Source organism: Phialemonium atrogriseum (genome assembly GCF_030411735.1).
Source record: "Phialemonium atrogriseum strain 8032-3 unplaced genomic scaffold QBC33scaffold_8, whole genome shotgun sequence".
NCBI lineage: Eukaryota > Fungi > Ascomycota > Sordariomycetes > Cephalothecales > Cephalothecaceae > Phialemonium > Phialemonium atrogriseum.
In genome coordinates, this window is record NW_026848145.1 from 322,224 (window position 1) to 339,257 (window position 17,034).

General features: G+C 56.0%; 11 protein-coding genes across 11 annotated transcripts in view; 7 read left to right on the forward strand and 4 right to left on the reverse strand.

The window, feature by feature from the left end:
• The window catches only part of QBC33DRAFT_513706 (putative rrm domain-containing protein), a gene marked incomplete at both ends in the record, with an annotated part of 1,530 nt that extends 1,302 nt beyond the window's left edge, over positions 1-228 (forward strand). The window contains one exon of the mRNA XM_060426000.1: positions 110-228. Coding sequence (XP_060284981.1) covers positions 110-228 — 119 coding nt within the window. The remainder of the gene's footprint in view (positions 1-109) is intronic.
• A 292-nt stretch (positions 229-520) lies between these two features.
• Positions 521-1,820, forward strand: QBC33DRAFT_359558 (uncharacterized protein). Its single transcript, XM_060423905.1, has 2 exons — positions 521-1,222; positions 1,384-1,820. Exons 1-2 carry the CDS (start codon positions 812-814, stop codon positions 1,612-1,614), a joined length of 642 nt encoding a protein of 213 aa, XP_060284982.1. The 5' UTR covers positions 521-811; the 3' UTR covers positions 1,615-1,820.
• QBC33DRAFT_606178 (SET domain-containing protein) lies at positions 1,668-3,442 on the reverse strand. Its single transcript, XM_060432295.1, has 2 exons — positions 3,107-3,442; positions 1,668-3,051 (listed from the first exon to the last, which is right to left on the reverse strand). Exons 1-2 carry the CDS (start codon positions 3,224-3,226, stop codon positions 2,026-2,028), a joined length of 1,146 nt encoding a protein of 381 aa, XP_060284983.1. The 5' UTR covers positions 3,227-3,442; the 3' UTR covers positions 1,668-2,025.
• Positions 3,443-3,945: 503 nt separating this feature from the next.
• On the reverse strand, positions 3,946-6,447 carry QBC33DRAFT_557541 (putative 6-phosphofructokinase; the record flags this gene model as incomplete). The annotated part of the gene is made up of 3 exons (XM_060429809.1): positions 3,946-5,139; positions 5,205-5,669; positions 5,734-6,447. The coding sequence occupies 3 exons, from the start codon at positions 6,445-6,447 to the stop codon at positions 3,946-3,948; spliced, it is 2,373 nt and encodes a 790-aa protein (XP_060284984.1).
• A 289-nt stretch (positions 6,448-6,736) lies between these two features.
• On the forward strand, positions 6,737-8,093 carry QBC33DRAFT_359583 (coenzyme Q biosynthesis protein-like protein Coq4). The gene is made up of 2 exons (XM_060423906.1): positions 6,737-7,242; positions 7,317-8,093. The coding sequence occupies exons 1-2, from the start codon at positions 7,026-7,028 to the stop codon at positions 7,979-7,981; spliced, it is 882 nt and encodes a 293-aa protein (XP_060284985.1). The 5' UTR covers positions 6,737-7,025; the 3' UTR covers positions 7,982-8,093.
• QBC33DRAFT_533638 (DNA-binding TFAR19-related protein) lies at positions 8,034-9,032 on the reverse strand. The gene is made up of 4 exons (XM_060427479.1): positions 8,866-9,032; positions 8,705-8,802; positions 8,613-8,623; positions 8,034-8,483 (listed from the first exon to the last, which is right to left on the reverse strand). Exons 1-4 carry the CDS (start codon positions 8,887-8,889, stop codon positions 8,206-8,208), a joined length of 411 nt encoding a protein of 136 aa, XP_060284986.1. The 5' UTR covers positions 8,890-9,032; the 3' UTR covers positions 8,034-8,205.
• A 355-nt stretch (positions 9,033-9,387) lies between these two features.
• QBC33DRAFT_577229 (uncharacterized protein) lies at positions 9,388-10,831 on the forward strand (the record flags this gene model as incomplete). Its single annotated transcript, XM_060430972.1, has 3 exons — positions 9,388-10,033; positions 10,109-10,484; positions 10,648-10,831. The coding sequence occupies 3 exons, from the start codon at positions 9,388-9,390 to the stop codon at positions 10,829-10,831; spliced, it is 1,206 nt and encodes a 401-aa protein (XP_060284987.1).
• On the forward strand, positions 10,813-11,713 carry QBC33DRAFT_359677 (chitinase insertion domain-containing protein). Its single transcript, XM_060423907.1, has 2 exons — positions 10,813-11,498; positions 11,655-11,713. The coding sequence occupies exon 1, from the start codon at positions 10,920-10,922 to the stop codon at positions 11,481-11,483; it is 564 nt and encodes a 187-aa protein (XP_060284988.1). The 5' UTR covers positions 10,813-10,919; the 3' UTR covers positions 11,484-11,498; positions 11,655-11,713.
• Positions 11,714-11,929: 216 nt separating this feature from the next.
• On the forward strand, positions 11,930-12,873 carry QBC33DRAFT_533642 (uncharacterized protein). The gene is made up of 2 exons (XM_060427480.1): positions 11,930-12,555; positions 12,675-12,873. Exons 1-2 carry the CDS (start codon positions 12,094-12,096, stop codon positions 12,678-12,680), a joined length of 468 nt encoding a protein of 155 aa, XP_060284989.1. The 5' UTR covers positions 11,930-12,093; the 3' UTR covers positions 12,681-12,873.
• Positions 12,874-13,443: 570 nt separating this feature from the next.
• Positions 13,444-14,660, forward strand: QBC33DRAFT_359681 (kinase-like domain-containing protein). Its single transcript, XM_060423908.1, has 2 exons — positions 13,444-13,687; positions 13,745-14,660. Exons 1-2 carry the CDS (start codon positions 13,669-13,671, stop codon positions 14,479-14,481), a joined length of 756 nt encoding a protein of 251 aa, XP_060284990.1. The 5' UTR covers positions 13,444-13,668; the 3' UTR covers positions 14,482-14,660.
• QBC33DRAFT_610141 (ketopantoate reductase PanE/ApbA C terminal-domain-containing protein) lies at positions 14,605-16,949 on the reverse strand (the record flags this gene model as incomplete). Its single annotated transcript, XM_060432411.1, has 2 exons — positions 14,605-15,951; positions 16,857-16,949. 2 exons carry the CDS (start codon positions 16,947-16,949, stop codon positions 14,839-14,841), a joined length of 1,206 nt encoding a protein of 401 aa, XP_060284991.1. The 3' UTR covers positions 14,605-14,838.
• Positions 16,950-17,034: the final 85 nt, after the last annotated feature.

Genomic DNA, 17,034 nt, shown 5'->3' on the forward strand with positions numbered 1-17,034 from the left:
AGGACGGACAGAGCCGCACCCCCTCCGGCCCCGGCTACGACCGCGGCTCCAGTAACATGGGTGGCGGTGGCTATGACGGATGATCCAGTGCTAACAGATGGACAAACAGGTTTCCAGGGCATGCAGCCTCACTTCAACCCTGCCTTCTTCGGCGGTGGCGGCAACCAGACCGGCGGCGGCAACGAATGGCAGAATCCCCACGGCGCCAAGCGGCCCCGGGGTGAGTAGTAGACACACCCGGTTTAAGAGCGATTCGCCGACGTAGGAGACTCGACTCACGCGAGGCTTTGGCATGGACGAGAAAATCGTGGGCTTGAAAACGTCCACATTATCGAGCAATATCTCGTCGAGATAGATGGCTTTACTCGGGGACGTTGTGCTTTGTACGATTGAGAATGGGATTATCGATCTGGGCGTCTGGTTGACGATGGTCGCATCACGAGACTTTCGTTGTCATGCTTCGGTTAGCAATGGATAAGACTCAAATCATGCCTTTATATGCTCTTTACAGTGACAACCCGTTCATCCAGTACTTCGTGACTATGCGTGTGACAAGCGGAGTATTCCGGCCAGTGTTCGGAATGGTCGAGGAGGACACCATCATCTTGATATCTCTGCCGGTTATTCGCGTCTTCCTCTGGCCCCTTGTCATGTCACACTCACGGCATCCGGGTGGGATTATGAGAAATTCATGAGCTGGGCAGACGGGGAGTTGGGAGGCAAGGAATTCCGACAACAAGCGATGTTGTAGAATGCCAGGCAGGGAGGAGTGCTCTGGAAGTTGCAGGAAACAAGACTGGAAAGGGTCCCCATGTCTTCAAGTCGCATAGCAGCCATAGCTCATCGTGCAGCGCCCCTCTTCACAGCTAGAAGCTTGGTAGTTCAATCACTAGCAGGATGGTTGGCTGTCTATGTCTGCGTGAAGGTTACCGTTCAGACACGTTATTTCCACCCCGGCCGAAAGGGATTCGCCATCACCAAGGCCCGGAATAAGTATCCTCGCCTAGGCCGTAGAATGTGTTCAACTCTCTCTCTCTCTAGCGTCTCGGGCAGGAACGACAGCAAAAGTAGAAAAACTAAGCTAAGCTTCATTACAATCGGGACACTAACTAGGCCGAAAACAATGGATCGTCAGCAAATCGCACCACAGAACAGCCAAGTCGCTCCCCGGCGGATCAGATGCCTACCAATGCCACCGGGGGAGCGGGCTCAATATAGCTCGGTATGTAGGGGTTGTGGTTTCGTTCCCTGCTGGTATCACACATACATATATACATACCGACAACTAGTTTCCACGACTATTTCATGATTGCCCTTGATTCTCCTGCCCAACTCCCGCCGTTACAGATCCAACCCGGGACTCAACCAGGTCCTCCTCAGCAGAATTTACCGGCTATCGAGCCGGCGGCCCAGTTCTACCAAATGGTGCCCCTCCGGTTCAACCAAGGCGCACCTCCCAAGCCACCATACAGCATCGAATATCATGCGGGCTTGCGACAGGGCCATTTGAATATCGAGGATCGAGTGCTCCCTGCTCCGTATACCGACCCGCGAGCAGCCGACCGAGGCCGGGGGCGGGGTGGGGGGGTATTTCCACTGTCAGAGGCGGTTTAGATCTGCCAGTTCAGAGTTGCGCAACAGGCTTGGCGCATCGTCGCAATTGCTGACCGATCTCCGGAAGGGGCATAAGCAGAATCATCGAGCATGGTGTCGCGGTCAAAGTCCCAGTTCAGTGTGTATAGTTGCGTTTTGGTCGCACTCCGAGTCAGAATGAATAGGAATCCCACGCAGTTGATACATGGATTGCGTCCCCCTGATGACCTTCTAGAAGCCCGAGCCAGCTTGCTAAGTTGACTGGTGCGTGTGGATGTGATGTCCTCCTCTTCTTGCCTCGCATAACCAAGAAGTCCAACTAGTACCAAGAGCGTTGGCCGGCTCAGAGGATGGTTGGTAAACGGCCAAACAGGTGATAGTTATCCGTGACCGAACATGCCAGCACTGGAAAGCATCTGTGCACAATAGCTTCTATGTCGATTCCTGGGCCACTGATGATTCGAGCCTCAGTATCGTAGACGACACCAGGTCTATGATCTGCACCCATCTGTCCTTCAGTGCCTGACGCTGATGGTCCAGACCAGCCGTCGCCACCTCGATATTCGCAATCGTCTCCCGCGCACCCTCCCGAAGCTCTCGCAGCAGCAAGATCAGAAGCCGGTCCACCTCGCCCTGCTGTGCCTCGCCGTCGTCGAGCCCGTCGACGACGTCGCGCCACTCCCCCAGCGGCACGCAGAGGATCCTCAGCGCGACCTGGGTGCGGTAGCACACGGTCGCGGCGTCGAGCCTGTAGTTGCCCAGGAAGCCGCGGTCCTCGAGGTGCCGCCGGTGGCGCGCCGACAGGCGCGGCAGCACGGCGTCGTCGAGGCACACCTCGTCCCAGCGGTTGCGGCCGGCCGCCAGGGCGAAGCCGTACTCGGCCAGCAGGACGTCGTTGCCGTGCCGGCCGTAGCAGATGCACACCTCCTCGCCGGCCGCGTACGCCCGGCCGCTCCGGATCGTGAAGCCGCGCCCGTCGAACGACACGGAGCAGCCCTCGTCGGCGTGGTTGAGCAGGTCCGCCACCGGCTGGAGGATCATGCGGTCGTGGCGGGGGAGCTTCTCGGTTCTGGGGGTGGTGTAGTAGAAGGTCCGCGTGTTGACGAGGAGCCAGGCGTACAGGTAGTCCTCTTCGAGGAGGGAGGGGAACGTGGCGTGCACGATGTCCCAGTCCCGTTTGAACCTGGTCTGCTGCTTTCGGATGGAATCTCTCGCTGGCTTGGGGAAGTACTCCTGAAGGTCCGGGTCCCAAGCCAGAGGGAGGCTTGCCATCACCTCTTCTTTAGTAGGCATCACGGCATCCCACTTGGAGTGTGTGGCGGACTCGTCCAACGCGAGATCCGCAGCTAGGAGTCCATGGACGCTCATGTCCCGGGGCAGCTTCCTGGAGACAGATCGTGGCACAGAGCTCAGGGACTTTAGCAATGATGTAGGAACTTCAAGCAGTACCTGGTTCGGCTATGAATGAGGTTAGGCCCGCGCTGCATTTGTTGATTTGTTCCGCGAAGCTTGCCTTAAGTGGTTCTGTAGCAACAACGCCAACTCCCCGGCCAGGCATTCTCCGTGGCTCGATGCCGTGTAGTTGGACACCCTTCTGTTTTGCCCAGAGGAGAAGCTCTTCATGGGCTTCCATTTTGTTATTGCTACAGGGTCAGGCTATGTGACTTTCCACCTAGATCTCAAGCCAAGGGGGCAGATGAGAAGAAGCCGAAGGTGGAGAGAAGTGCAGATGGTGTTATTGGGTTACCCAATTCAGCTTGACGATATCAGAGAATAGGCACTACATCTTAGAGAAGACATCATTTCAGCCGCATTCTAGGAGGTTAAGGAAGGGAACCAATGGATAGAGGTTAGGAAGGCTCAAGGGATTTTCCCGAGAGGTTCACGCCATGGAGTCGTCTTAGCAAGACAGTTCCACTTTAATCCCCTTACCGGCGCCCGTCAAGCTGGCCGCCGACCGGGTGGCGGGATGTGAGCCTCCCACCGACCAGCAGTTGCGGCTGATATTAATTGTCCAAAAATTATAGAAAAGGTGCCCGACAAGCCGAAAGCTCGCTCACGGGGAGATGGATGCCAGGAATATTGCCAATGACTTCCCTCACCTGTGCAACGTTAACAACGCGGGCAATCGCTGTCTGCCGCTATTGCTGTTGCTGTCTATCACGCGATGGGTAAAACGACGGCGACCCACAGAGTGTGTATTCGCGGAACCGTCCCACCTGGACATCTAAATCGGCAACTCGACCTCTATACCCATGTCTCTAATTAAACCCCTCCCCCGCTCCGAACCCATCAAACCCATCCCCAAGAACTCCACCGAGCTAAAGAAGAAGAATATAAAAAAAGTGGGAGCTACCGGGGGATCGGGGCCGGGCTCGGGCTGATGCCGCGCTTGACATCCTTGGCCCGGAGGCCGGTGAGGTTCCGCTCGGGGGGGTGGTGCTTCGGCCTGCCGCCCAGGATGTCAGCCGTCTCCTTCATGTCCAGCCAGAAGGCGGCCTTTGCGCGGCGGTTGGGCCAGTCCGTGTCCATCTCCTCGAGCTCGGACATGGGCGTGAAGACGACGCCGGCGCCCTTGATGCCGATGACAGTCGCGCTGTTGGGGTCCTTCTTGGCCTTGTTGTGCGCGTTCTTGCCGAACTGCTCGAGGTGCTGGATGCACTTGATGGCCAGCCGCACGGCGCGGCACCGGTCCATGGGCGACGGCACGCCGCCTTGCTGCACGTGGCCAGGAATGCTGTCGCGGGCCTCAAATCGGTCGTGCGCCTCCTCGCGGATGATGTCGGCAATGAGCTTCGCCTTGTACACCTTAGACGCCTTCTCGTTGACGAGGATGAGCCGCCCGGCCCGGGACTGGCCCTTGTCGTTGGCGAAGACCTCCTTGAGGTGCCGCACGTCGGACGCGAGCATATCGAGGCTGATGCCCTCCTCGGGAGTGTAGATGGCGGTGGCGCCGACCCCCAGGCCGGCGAGCGTCGCGACGTAGCCCGAGCGGCCGCCCTGGGTCTCGATCACGAAGACGCGGCGGCGAGTGGCCGAGGCGGACTGCTTGATCTTGTCGCAGTAGTTGACAAGCTCGTTCAGGCAGGTGTCGGAGCCCAGAGAATACTCGGTACCCGGAACGTTGTTCGAGATGGTCGCCGGGAGCAGCGTCATGGGGATGCAGAGGGATGGGTACTGTGCCCGAGCTTCCCGTAGTTGCGAGATGGCATGGAAAGCCTCAAACCCACCAATGAGGAAGAGAGCGTCGAACTGATAAAATTCGATCAAGTTGGCGATCGTCTCCATGCCTGACTCGCTAGGGAGCTCCCGGTTGGTACCGATTTCCGAGCCTCCCTTGCTTGCCCACCCGTCGACTTCCAGCCAGTTGAACGGCCGGACTGCGCCAAGAGGTGTATCGCCGTGGTGCCGGGAGAAGCCCGCGAACCCGTTATGTATCGCGACAGCTTCGTGGCCTCGGCTCATGCAATAAGCGACGCCGGCTCGCATAGCGGCATTCATGCCACCGGCGGGCGCACCAACGTTTATGAAACCTATTTTCATTCGCTGCTACGCGTCAGCCAAACAAACCCTGTGACAAGGCGTGGCAAAGCTGGGGGCTTTATACTAACCTCCTTCTCTGGTAGCAGCATCGTCTGGTCCTGCACCGCCGAGGTCATCATGTATGATGTGTACTGATCGTAAAACTCGGTGTCCCGCATCGTCATAGCCTTCTCAAATTCTTGGGCCTCGATCGCTTTAGCGATAGACTTGGTTTCTTGGACGGCTTCCATGAGCGGCTTTCGGGCAATCTTGTTCTCTGTGATTGCGATGAAACTCGTCTTCGTCTCAGGGGTTGCCTCCAGCACAGCCCTGACCGCCTCGACACCCTGCAAAGTCGCAAGCATCCGATCGTAAGCAACGGCGGTGCCTCCCCGCTGGACGTGACCCAGGGTCGTGATGCGAGTATCGAGTGCTAGCCCGTTCTTGTCTGCGAGAAGGTCCTTAACCATCTCAGGGGTGATCTTGTGCCCATGTCGGTCTTGAGCGCCCTCTGCAATGATGACAATGGTCTTGCGCTTCCCGGATTTCCGGTGCTGTAAATATCGGTAAGCTCCTGTGCCTCCCAAGGTGGGCCAAGCGGGAAGTGGGAAATCAAACCTTTTCTACTAGAGCGCGCATCTCCTCTCGCCAGTCGTCCCGCTTAGGTTTCTCAGGGATGAAGATGGAATCGGCGCCAGTTGCGACACCACCCATCAGGGCGAGCCAGCCGCAGTGCCGGCCCATGACCTCAATGACGAAGGCACGAGAATGCGAAGTGGCGGTGGCCTCGATATAGTCGACCATCTCGCAGACCCTTGAGAGGGCCGAATAACAACCAATTGTTGCATCCGTGCCCGACAGGTCGTTGTCGATGGACCCCACGAGACCGACGAGGTTGAGATGCTGGTACGGCTCTACCTGCGCGGGCTTCAGCTCGCCGGTGGCCACGAGTTCCTGCAGCAGCGACGGCCATTCCTCGCGGAACCTGTCTGCACCCGTGAGAGAGCCGTCTCCTCCACAGATGATCAGGGCGTCGATTCCGTTGAGAACCATGTTCTTGGCGGCTTTCAGGCGACCAGCACGCTCAAAGAAGGCCATACAGCGAGCGGTTCCGATCAGGGTGCCGCCCTCCGAGAGCCATCCACGCACATCGTGCCACTCCATCTGGCGGATGTAGTCTCCGCCCCGGACCAGCCCCTCGTAGCCCTCATAGACACAGAGCGCATCGCAACCCATGTGGATAGCCATGCGCACGCAGGCGCGCACCACACCATTCATCCCCGGCGAGTCACCGCCCGAGGTCATGATGGCGATCCTCTTCCTGGGAGCCATCTTGTGGAACGCCGGACCTTGGTGTTGGGGAAAGAAGGATTGCAGAAGAAGTCCGTCTTCAGAAAACGGGAGAGGTGTCTGGATGGAAGGAATAACCGATTACTGAATGACGTCAGGGTCCAAGTTTTGTGGTTCGAGCTCTGGGCAAGCTCTGTCCGTTTTTGGCGAGGTCAGCAGTGACTCACTTGAAGTTTGTTGAACTATGATATCTTGAGGTTTTTATGGGAGAGTGAACGAGCAACTTTATTATTGTGTTGACGGGACTGCAAATACCTTATCTGCCAGGTGCAGATACTTGCGGTATATTTTGGCACGCCCGCCAAGTTCCGTTACCATTGCAGTCAGTCGATTCTACTTTTGCTGCATGACAATCGAAAATTAGTTTAGAGACAAGTTATCTCAACCCCTAGCTACTACCACTAATAGTTAGCGTGTATGATTCGATTCCCCACCTCTGGCAAGCAGTATTATCGATACGTGCTCGACCTGACCTGTTCAAAGCCTTTGGAACGCGCCATTACTTTCCCCTTTCCAAAGGCCTCAACAATGCTCACCAAGGCCAGCGACGCTAGTCCAAGATGAAAGCTGTTCTTCGGCGGCAGCCAGTGCTCGCATTCAGGAGCTACAGCTCCTCATGCCGCTTTCTTGCCCTCTCAACGTCCCATTCAAGGCCGTTCTCCGTCTTAAACCGGCCACCTCCCAATTACCCAGGACATGTACCTCTCACAGGCATTGAACGGACCGGGCTGGCCATTGGTTCCGGAATCATGTCATTTCTAGACCCCCGGCGAGGAGGTAAGGCTCGCCGTCCCCGTCCCCGTCTGCGTCGGACAGCAGCAGCAGCTCACCACCCCCCGCGCCAAACACAGACCTCATCGCCGCGTTCGCCGAGGCAACCGCGACGCCCTACTTCATCTACCGGCTCCGGGACGCCATGCTCGCCTCCGCGACGGGGCGTCGCATCCTCCGCGACCGGCCGCGCATGACGTCGACGAGCCTGAACCTCCCGCGGCTCCGCGCCCTGCCGGACGGCTCGGTGGGGCGCGCCTACGTCGCCTGGCTGGACCGCGAGGGCGTGACGCCGGACACGCGCAGCGCGGTGCGGTACATCGACGACGCCGAGTGCGCCTACGTGATGCAGCGGTACCGCGAGTGCCACGACTTCTACCACGCGCTGACGGGCCTGCCCGTCGTCCGCGAGGGCGAGGTCGCCCTCAAGGCCTTTGAGTTCGCAAACACCCTCCTGCCCATGACGGGCATGAGCGTCTTCTCCGCCGCCACCCTCAAGCCCGCCGAGCGCGCCCGCTTCGCGAGCATATACCTGCCCTGGGCGCTGCGGAACGGCCTGCGGGCCCGCGACGTCATCAACGTGTACTGGGAGGAGGAGCTGGAGAGGGACGTCGACGACCTGCGGCGGGAGCTCGGCGTGGAGCCGCCGCCGGACCTGAGGGCGATCAGGAAGAGGGAGCGGGAGGAGAGGAAGAGGAGGGAGGCGGAAAGGGGGGCTGCCAGGGCTGCACCCGGCGCCGCGTAGCCGACGTAGAGACACGGCAGCTGCACGAGACGGGGGGGGAGGGGGACTTTGATTTATTTGTCCCTGGATACGTAGTTGGGACTCGTGCCGTGCCATGCCATCGCTGTACCATAGATGTATCATACACGCCTATAGACCTTAGAACCCGAGTTCACCGGGTGAATCTCCATCCCAACCACTACTCAAAAATAATACGAGGCAACCGCATCATCACATCCCCTCCCTCACAAGCCCAGCAGATCATCGTCATCGTCATCATCCCCCCACCCCTTCCGCCTGCTCACGACAATCTTCTCCTCCTCCTTGTTGTCGGCCACGGCGCCGAGTATCTCCTTCAGCTGCTCCTCCGTGACCTTCTGCCGCAGCTGGCCCGACCGCGCCATCATGATCAGCCGGTTCTCGACGTCAGCCGCCCGCTCCTCCTTGACGAGCCGGATGCGGCCCAGCCGGTCCGCCGCCTCGGGGTGCAGGATCTGGTTCAGCATCGACTGGCGCGCTTCGGCTGCGTCGCAGGACAGGTCGGAGTTAGTATAGGTTAGGTAGGTAGGTAGGTAGGCGAAAAGATTCCCCCGGGGCCTCTCTCTCTCTCGATGGTTCGGCCTTGGCGGGGTCTAGGAATGGCAGGGCATACCTTCTTGTTGTCTGGGGAGAGATATTGTTAGCTAGGACTGGCCGAGGAAGAGGGGGGTGGGTGGGATATGGCGACTACCCGTCTATACTTACTGTCTCTGTTGCGCTTGTTGTTCCTGGCTGGGGCTACCGCCTTTGCCGCCTGCACCTCCTCCCTGAGCCTTCAGCTGCTCGAGGCGCGCCTTTCGGATCTGCCATGTGCGCCGTCAGTACGGAACTATACCCTCCCATAATAAGCATGTAGGTAGTTGTACCTGTTCTAGCTCTCCCTCGTCCATGTCTTTTTGCGAAGTGTGATGTGTGAGGTGGGGTAGTTTGTTTGGGACCTCACGATCGCGGCCAGGATTTTGGCGGGGTTCAAATGGTCTGAGCTGCCGTTTTTGGGCCCCGTTTTTGGCTGGCACGGACCGCCAATTTCAGCGTACTTATATCAGAGCTCGCTGTCCACGCACAGCACGGTCGGCTCGCACAGCTCCCTGTGGGAAAAAGAAGCCAGGATCCAGGACGTTGGCAGCCACGAGCCGAACGACAGCAGCCAGAAGGCAGAATGAGAAAACATATAGACCAGCATGCTGCCGTATCTACCGTTTATGAGGCGTATCTGCCAAGATTGGCTTCCAGATGTCGCTGTTTGACATTTGCGAGAGAGTGCCGCCATCACAGCGAAGCGTGTGACTTTCTTCGGCTGTTGACGCCATATCGCAGCTGGGACCTGGAAATTCTCCCATCTTCCTGTGGTTTGGTTGACAGTACAAGGGTAGTTCCCAACAGTCACCATGAACCAAGACCGAGAGTTTCGGCCGAGTCCAATCGATGGCCTGTCGGTCGAGCTCGTGCGAATGATACTCTCAGTTGTGCCAGACGTCGCATCATTGCAAGCGGCGGCCTTGTCGTGTCCACTGTTCTATCGTGCGTTTTTGGAGGCGGAGACGGCAATCACAGCGCAGGTGCTGCTCAACCAGATAGATATCAGCGTGTTGCCCGAAGCGATGGCAGCGTCTGAATCCTCATCGTTGCGCCCACATGATACGGAACCAAAAAATGGGCAAGTCATCGTGGACTTTGTCACCCAAAATCTCCGCCAGAGGCCGACTCCACCCAGATCTTGGTCGCTACGGAAAGCGCTTCGCCTTGGGCGACTGCATGTCTATATGGACGGTTTGGCCAAGAAGTTCGCCATGGCGGCCTTAACCAAACGTCCCCTAAATCGGTCCAAGTCTATCGCGACACGCCAGGAGATATGCCGCATCGAACGCGCATTGTACCGGTTTGAAATCTACTGCAACCTCTTCCGCGAATCTCCGAAGGCACAATCTAGTGTATATGGAGAGCAAAAGCAGCTCTTCTTCGCGAATTTTGCTCCCTGGGAGAATGAACAGCTTGACTGTATTCATGACTTCCTTGTCCAAATCGTCTCACCAGGTTAGTTGCCAAGCATAGTGAACTATTGTAAGATCTAGAACTCACGAGAAACATCAGCTTTCGATGATATCGCAGAACATGACATTGCTTGGGGTGCATTCCATGTGAAGTACGGTGACAGGGTTGACTCGCCTTTCATCCAACATGTCCTGTCACTCGGGTTGGAAAAGCTACATCAGATCGCCGGGGCAGAAACATATGAGGAACGGTACGGTCTTCTGTATTCCAGCCATTGTCCGCCGGCCACGGATTCTTTCCTCCACGAAGGGCTGCGAGGCGCAAACGAACAGAACGACAATATCTTCCTCGATGACTTGACACCGGAGGATAGAACCCTCCATATCAAATGGCTGTTCTTTGCTGATCCGGATTCCGGTCCGGCGGATGTCTGGCGATGGGCACACCAAGAAGAAAGCTGGGCGAATTGGGTGTACCAAGAGAATCGTCATGGGTCTACGCCAGTTGGGATATGTCATGTGGGACCGGTCTCGGTTGGAGGCGGTTGGCATCTTCCAGAAACCGTGGGAGGATATGGACAGTTCGAGAGATTCGCTTCTGGAGGAACAAGAGGCTGCGCGGCAACAAGCTTACATGGAAAATTCCTGGGAAAAAAGGGAGCAGATCTACATGAGCGGTGGTACCGGTTGGTGGAGCTGGGGAGATCAAAGTAAGGTGAGATGGCGAGGTGGAGTGATGCCCGGGCAGGGACGGTCCGTTCCTGTGCATACCAAGCCCAATTCGCTTCGAGAGGCTCGAGATATGTTGACAATGATGAAGCTACCGCCGTCAGTCAAGTAATACTGGTTTCCCTACCTATCACATGACGTGGTTCTACAGAACACCACTGGAACCAAGATCCAGCTGGCAAGTCAGCTCCTCCTAGCGCATGGGCGTCAAGCCCGAGCAGGTCACACTCGGCTACAGCTTCTACAGGCGCTCCTTCAAGCTTTCCAACCCCAGCTGCACGACGCCCGGCTGTCCTTTCAAGGGCGGAGCCCGCGCAGGCCCTTGCTCGGACACGAGCGGCATCCTGATGTACTACGAGATCTCGGCCATCCTCAAGCAGCTCCCCAATCTGAAGCCCGTGTTCGACAAGAAGGCCGCGGTCAAGTATCTCGTCTTTGACAAGGACCAGTGGATCTCGTACGACGACGCCGACACCTGCAAGCTCAAGCGCCAGTGGGCCGACTCGGTCGGCTTCGGCAGCAGTCTGATCTGGGCCGTCGATACGGATGACGACAATTTCTCGGCCATGAGCGGGCTGATGGGGTACAATGTCTCCCACGTCCAGGCAGCCGCCGGCGGCGTGAAAGCCCTGGCCATGACGTCGGACAACGTTGCCAGGAGCTTGCAGGGCGAGAACGGGCAGGACTGCAAGGCCCTGAAGGACTACGCATGCAAACCGGCCAGGGATCTGAGGTGCGAGAAGGGAGAAACCTTGGCCGGGTAGGACAGGGACGGATGCGTACGTGCCTACTTACTGACTCTACCCCATTTCCTTCTTTCTGTCTTTCCATTTTTATTTTTTTTTCCCCCTTGACTTCTTTATCTGTTTCTTGCACTAACTCCGAACCCGGAAAAAAGAGGATGAGGGAAAGCCCGTATTGACCTGGCAACCTAGTCTAGATATCTACCTGGAGAATAAATAAACCATTTGTTTGAGAATGAGGTAGTCACGTGTTTTGAGGGAGGGTGGTTATGCAACGTGAGAGAAACATTGAATATATTCCTGCTGGCGTCCTTCAACGACTTCCTTTGCTTTCCCCCTCCTTTACCTGCCAATCTCACTCCCGTCTCCACAGGTTCCGCAAACCATACATGGCTGCACGAACGTTACGCCTACAAATTCAGCCGCCACGGTCACTTCCAAACATCAGCCAACAGCTCTATCCAAGCCTTTATCAACAACACCCCCTATCTCTGTATCTCACATATCATCACTCCTCCAAACTTACCGCAACCCAATACCTAAAAGCTCCCCCCATTAGCTTGTCAAATCGACCTTTCACATCGTCATCCTCTTTATCTGGATCTAGGGCTAGCAACTCACGAGAAGAGCAATGTCCTCAATCTCCCAAAATGGACAACTGGGACAACCTCTCCCCTGCCAGCAAAATCAAGTGGCTGCTAAGTTCTGGGATAGCAGCTGGGGCTGGGTGATTTACCGATGCACCTATGCACCTGAGCTAGCTGCGCGCTGGGAGACCTTTAAGCGTCTTGTTGATGAGAAGATGCGCGAATTTGTTGCCCAATCTGACGCGCCTGAGATTGTCGACCAGCTTGAATGGGTGTTTGTCGACCAGGACCCAGAGCTTGAGGGTGCGTCGCTGGATAAGCTTAAGCGTAGGTATAGGGCATGGGCGCGCGAGGAAAATCAGAACCTAAATTATGATATCGATCATATGCCTGTTGGTGTCAGTCGCGGGTCAAGGTATACTTATTTTATTCAGGTTGATGAGGAGGCATTACGGAGTTTGCCAGTGGATAAGGGGGAGGTTAGCAATCTAACAACCTGTGAGAGACTTAAGCAGTGTCATGTTAGTATTGTCCGAGGTTGGCCGGGTTTGCTTTCTACGACTGATGAAGCAATAGAGGTTGACAATGAGGATTGGATGAAGATTAAGGCAAGCCTGTTACTCACGCCTGAACTTTATGTTGACTTGGATAATGAGGAGGCTTGGTATGCAATATACTCGCCGCCGCCACATGGCATGTGTGTTGGCTAGCCAGCCAGCCAGCCTAAAGAAGCATGTTAGTTGGGAGCGACAGATGTATTCGTTTCATGAGCAGATGATCAAAAACAGCGTCAGGGTGGTGGGTTGATGCATATTGCATTGACATACATGATAACGCCATTGCGGAGCTGCTGCGTGAGAAGCACTTTGCTCTTGATGGGGTAGGCGCTCTGACCCATGTACACTATCTTGCCTGCAGGGACCATCCGCAACCAGGAAGATTTATGGATGGGTATGTTGGGGCTGGATGATTGTATTGGACCTTTGGGGGGAAGCCTGGGGCGATCCATGTTGAGAATCATGTCCAGCAAGAGTCAGTCTCGATTCCCGAGTCCAGCCATGGTACCGAGGATGTGGGTACTATCGATGATGAGCTCCTCGATGACGCCGTATTCGAATACGGCGGAGATCTTGACCACGCGCCGGCAACTTCTCATGGCACATATCTAGACGGAATAAACGAAGGTCTTGAACCTTTAGAAGAATATCAAGATGGCAGATACCACCCCATCCATCTTGGTGACACGCTCGGCGCATCCGGCCGGTACCGTGTCATTCACAAGCTAGGCCACGGCGGCTTCGGTACTGTGTGGCTCTGTCGGGACATGCAGGATCCCGGACATGTCGCCGTCAAGGTCATGGCCGGAGATGTGACTCCAGAGACTCTCCCAGACCTTAACTTGACGCGATTAGACCGATCCGCTCCTGGCGCCGAATATATTGCCATCCCGCTGGATTCCTTCTCTATTGCAGGGCCAAATGGGTTGCACCAATGCATCGTATTCCCAGTTCTCGGCCCTTGCGTTTCGCCTCGTCTATGGTTAAAGTTGAAAGATCCTGAGCCTGTCCTCCGGGGGATGGCCCATCAGACTGCTCTGGCTACGAACTTCTTGCATAAGCATGGCCTTTTGCCACGGGGGTAGATACCACCCCATTGCTCCATCTACAACCCTGCTAGAAACTAACAATATCCCAGACTTCCGACCCTCCAATATCCTTGTCAAGCTGGCCAACCTCAATCAGCTGCCTGAAGACAAGTTGCTCTCCCTCCTGGGCGAGCCTGAGAAGGCCTATGTACGCACTGAGTCTGGCGAGGACCTTCCAGCATCCTCACCGCGATACCTGACAATTCCCGCTGATACCTCTCGATTGGATGCCGAATATCTAACTGACCAAATCTGTGTCATCGACTTTGGCGAATCTTTCCCAATCTCGTCGCCTCCAGCAGACCTGGGCATCCCTGAAAACTACCTACCGCCTGAGGTACTGCTAGGCCAGGAGAACGCCATTGGCCCAGCCTGCGACCTATGGGCGCTTGGGTGCACGCTGTTCGAGATCCGGGAACAGCTTCCACTCTTCTACATGATTTTTGACAAGGACGAACTGCTGACAGAAATGGTGCGTTTCTTTGGCAAACCACCCCAGACGTGGTGGGACAAGTGGGAGGCGCGGGAGGAATTCTTTGACGAACAGGGGACATGGCTCCAAGACGGAGATGGCAAGGAAGAGTGGTCACTCGAGGTGGCGTTAAGCAAGCCTATAGAGGTTGTCCAGCCAGGCGGAGATCACAACGGAGCGGCACAGAAGGCGTTGATCACATCCAAGGCGGAGCAGGGGCTAATGGCGGATCTTCTGTACAGGCTGTTCCGCTACGAAGCTGAGAAGCGCCCGAGTGTCGAGGAGGTGCTGGCGCATGAGTGGTTCAAGATGTGAATTAAGGCTGCTGATTGAGGACCTAAGTCCCAAGGAGTCATAAAAGATTGTTGCTAGATCATATATACCTGCATGTAGTCGCAGCGGAGAAAAACCCATATCAATCGGGAACTGGGTAGGTTGGAGGAAGGTGACAAAGCAATTTCCGTCTATATGGGCATACCGAAATGCCTCGATCTAGTAGTATGTTTCCTGTACTGTACAAATATAGCTAACAGAGAGTGGTACAGTTCTAGGTGTACAAGTGTTGGTGTATATGTAAATGCTTCTTCCGTGGCACAAAACTGGACCAGCATAACTAACCCCCAAGCCAAATCCTCTTCGCTCATGAGAGGCGATGATGCCCTTAGTTCGCACTCACCTCTCGAATGCAATTTCCTCGCGGCGTTGCGCCAATTGTGCCGCATGTCTTGCCTTGACCATCCATATAACCGTCTCGTTTGCTGGGCACTTGACCCCAACTTCTCGGCCACGCTTGACAAAGTATCCGTTCAAAAAATCAATATCGCCTTCCCAGCCTCGCCGGATGAGACTTCGCATCCTGCTGTCGCCATCCTTCTTTCGAGCTAGGCGCTCAAACACGTCCTTCCGCAGACCTCCTCCTCGAAGATCGTTGAACTTGGCATAGCCCCTGAGCTCGGGCAGGCGAGCAACCACGTTTAGAATTTCTCCTAATAACTGGTCCATCATTTGCCTCGCATACGTGTTGCCGGCAAGTTTGTCGTAAGTGCAGTCGAGTATAACCGTGAGGGGATCGACCACAGACTTGAAGACGGTCGAGGGCAACTTGAAGTTGAGAAACTTCTCAAGGGGGAAGCCTCCTGCCTGTAGCCCAGGCGTTGATGTCAGGAGGCCCAGAAAATGCCCCGGCTTCGACCACCGTTCGACCGGGGGGTGGTAGCGTATTCGACTATGCCCCAAGTCGCCACGCAACGCCGAGAGGTAGAGTCTTCCTTGCTTAACCTCGGACAGGGAGAACATGCTGTCCTGGACAGGATACAACTGATGCGTCATATGGCCCAGTAAATATGCAGGCCGGCTCGTTGGATCAGGAAAGTACGTCTCGTTCAGGGCCTCGACTACACCCAGCCCGTCCTGGACGAGGCAGATGGACGTTCTTGCATCAACCCTGTCCCTGATCGACGCGAAGGCTCGCACAACACTGGAAGCCGGGACCGTGATAATTAATTGGTGGATGTGTTCCACGGGCTGGCCTGACAATGCTTTTCCCGACCAGAAATCCTGGTGCTGGACCAGTTCCGCAACCGCCCGGGCATTCGGTAGGTATTCTTCACCTCTGTACAGATGTATACATCGGCCACCATCCTCCCATATCCGCTGCATGGCCCGTCGGTGGAGAAGGAAACGAACTGGGGGGAGGTATTTGCAGCTCGCGAGAGCATGTGTGAAGTATCTCCCTTGAACATCGCTTCCCAGAATATGGATTTGGTCTGAGAACGGCCCGAGTTCCTTTGCCGTGTCACGGACAGGCGCGAGATTAGGGGCTGAAGACTCGGCCACTGTTGAAAGCTGTACGGTCTCCCGATCCTCCTTCTCCGGCAGCTGCTCGTGGGCGGGGTCTGGATCGATACGGCTGATTTGCGGTCTCGACGTAGGCAACCGCTCAGTCGGTTTACTCCTGTATGTTGAGGGGAGGCGGCCTTCGGCTTTCTGGAAGGGCGAAGGCTGGGTTGGAGGATATTCGCATATCGGTGATGGATGAGAGACTGGAGTAGCCTGGCTGGAGAGTTGTTTGCTGGCCGCCCGGCCCACCGAGGTGTTATCGCCAGTCCATCGAATGTGTCTGTAGGGTATTCGCCCAAACACCCGCGATTGCGGCCGACTTCTGTGAAGGAGAAACAGGGTGGCGGTGTTCACGCAAAGCCTCGAGATGTCATGGCACTGCGCGCAGCTCGGGGGGTATTGTAGGATCGAGGTCGGGGAACCTCCAAGCTAGGAGCAAGTCGGCCTTATGATCGGTGTTCGAGCATTGGAACACGAGCGCGGTAACCAGAGAGAACTGCAAGGTTACAGCGAACAAGGCGGCCCGAACCCAGACTAAGTGAGATTGGAATCTTGGGGGCAGCTGGTTGATGAGAAACCGAGCTGTCGGGTATTAGCAAGGGGACCCTTCTTGGGGCACTGGGGCGATGAAGTTTGAATCACGGCGATAATTCTATATTGCTGAATTTTCGAGGCGCGATGCGAATAATAAGCTTGCTCTTTTGACAGCCGGGATTTTAAGGGATTTAGGTCGACGGTGATTGGCTGGGCGACCTGCAGGAAGTGGATCGCAGGAAACTTGCCCGCTGCAGCGCATGCACGTGCGAAAAAGCCGAATTTGGACTGCAATCGCGTTCAAGCCTTGAGTTGACCTGCTGCTGCTTGTTCTCCCCATCAAACTTTGACAAGCAGACTAGAAGGTCCGGATCAGAAAATTCACCGCCATATTCTCTGATCATGGACATCACGGATATTTCACCGGCGCTGGATCAACTAGTTGTTGATCTTGATCAGCTTGAGACTGACTTGGGACCTCTATTGGGAGATCTT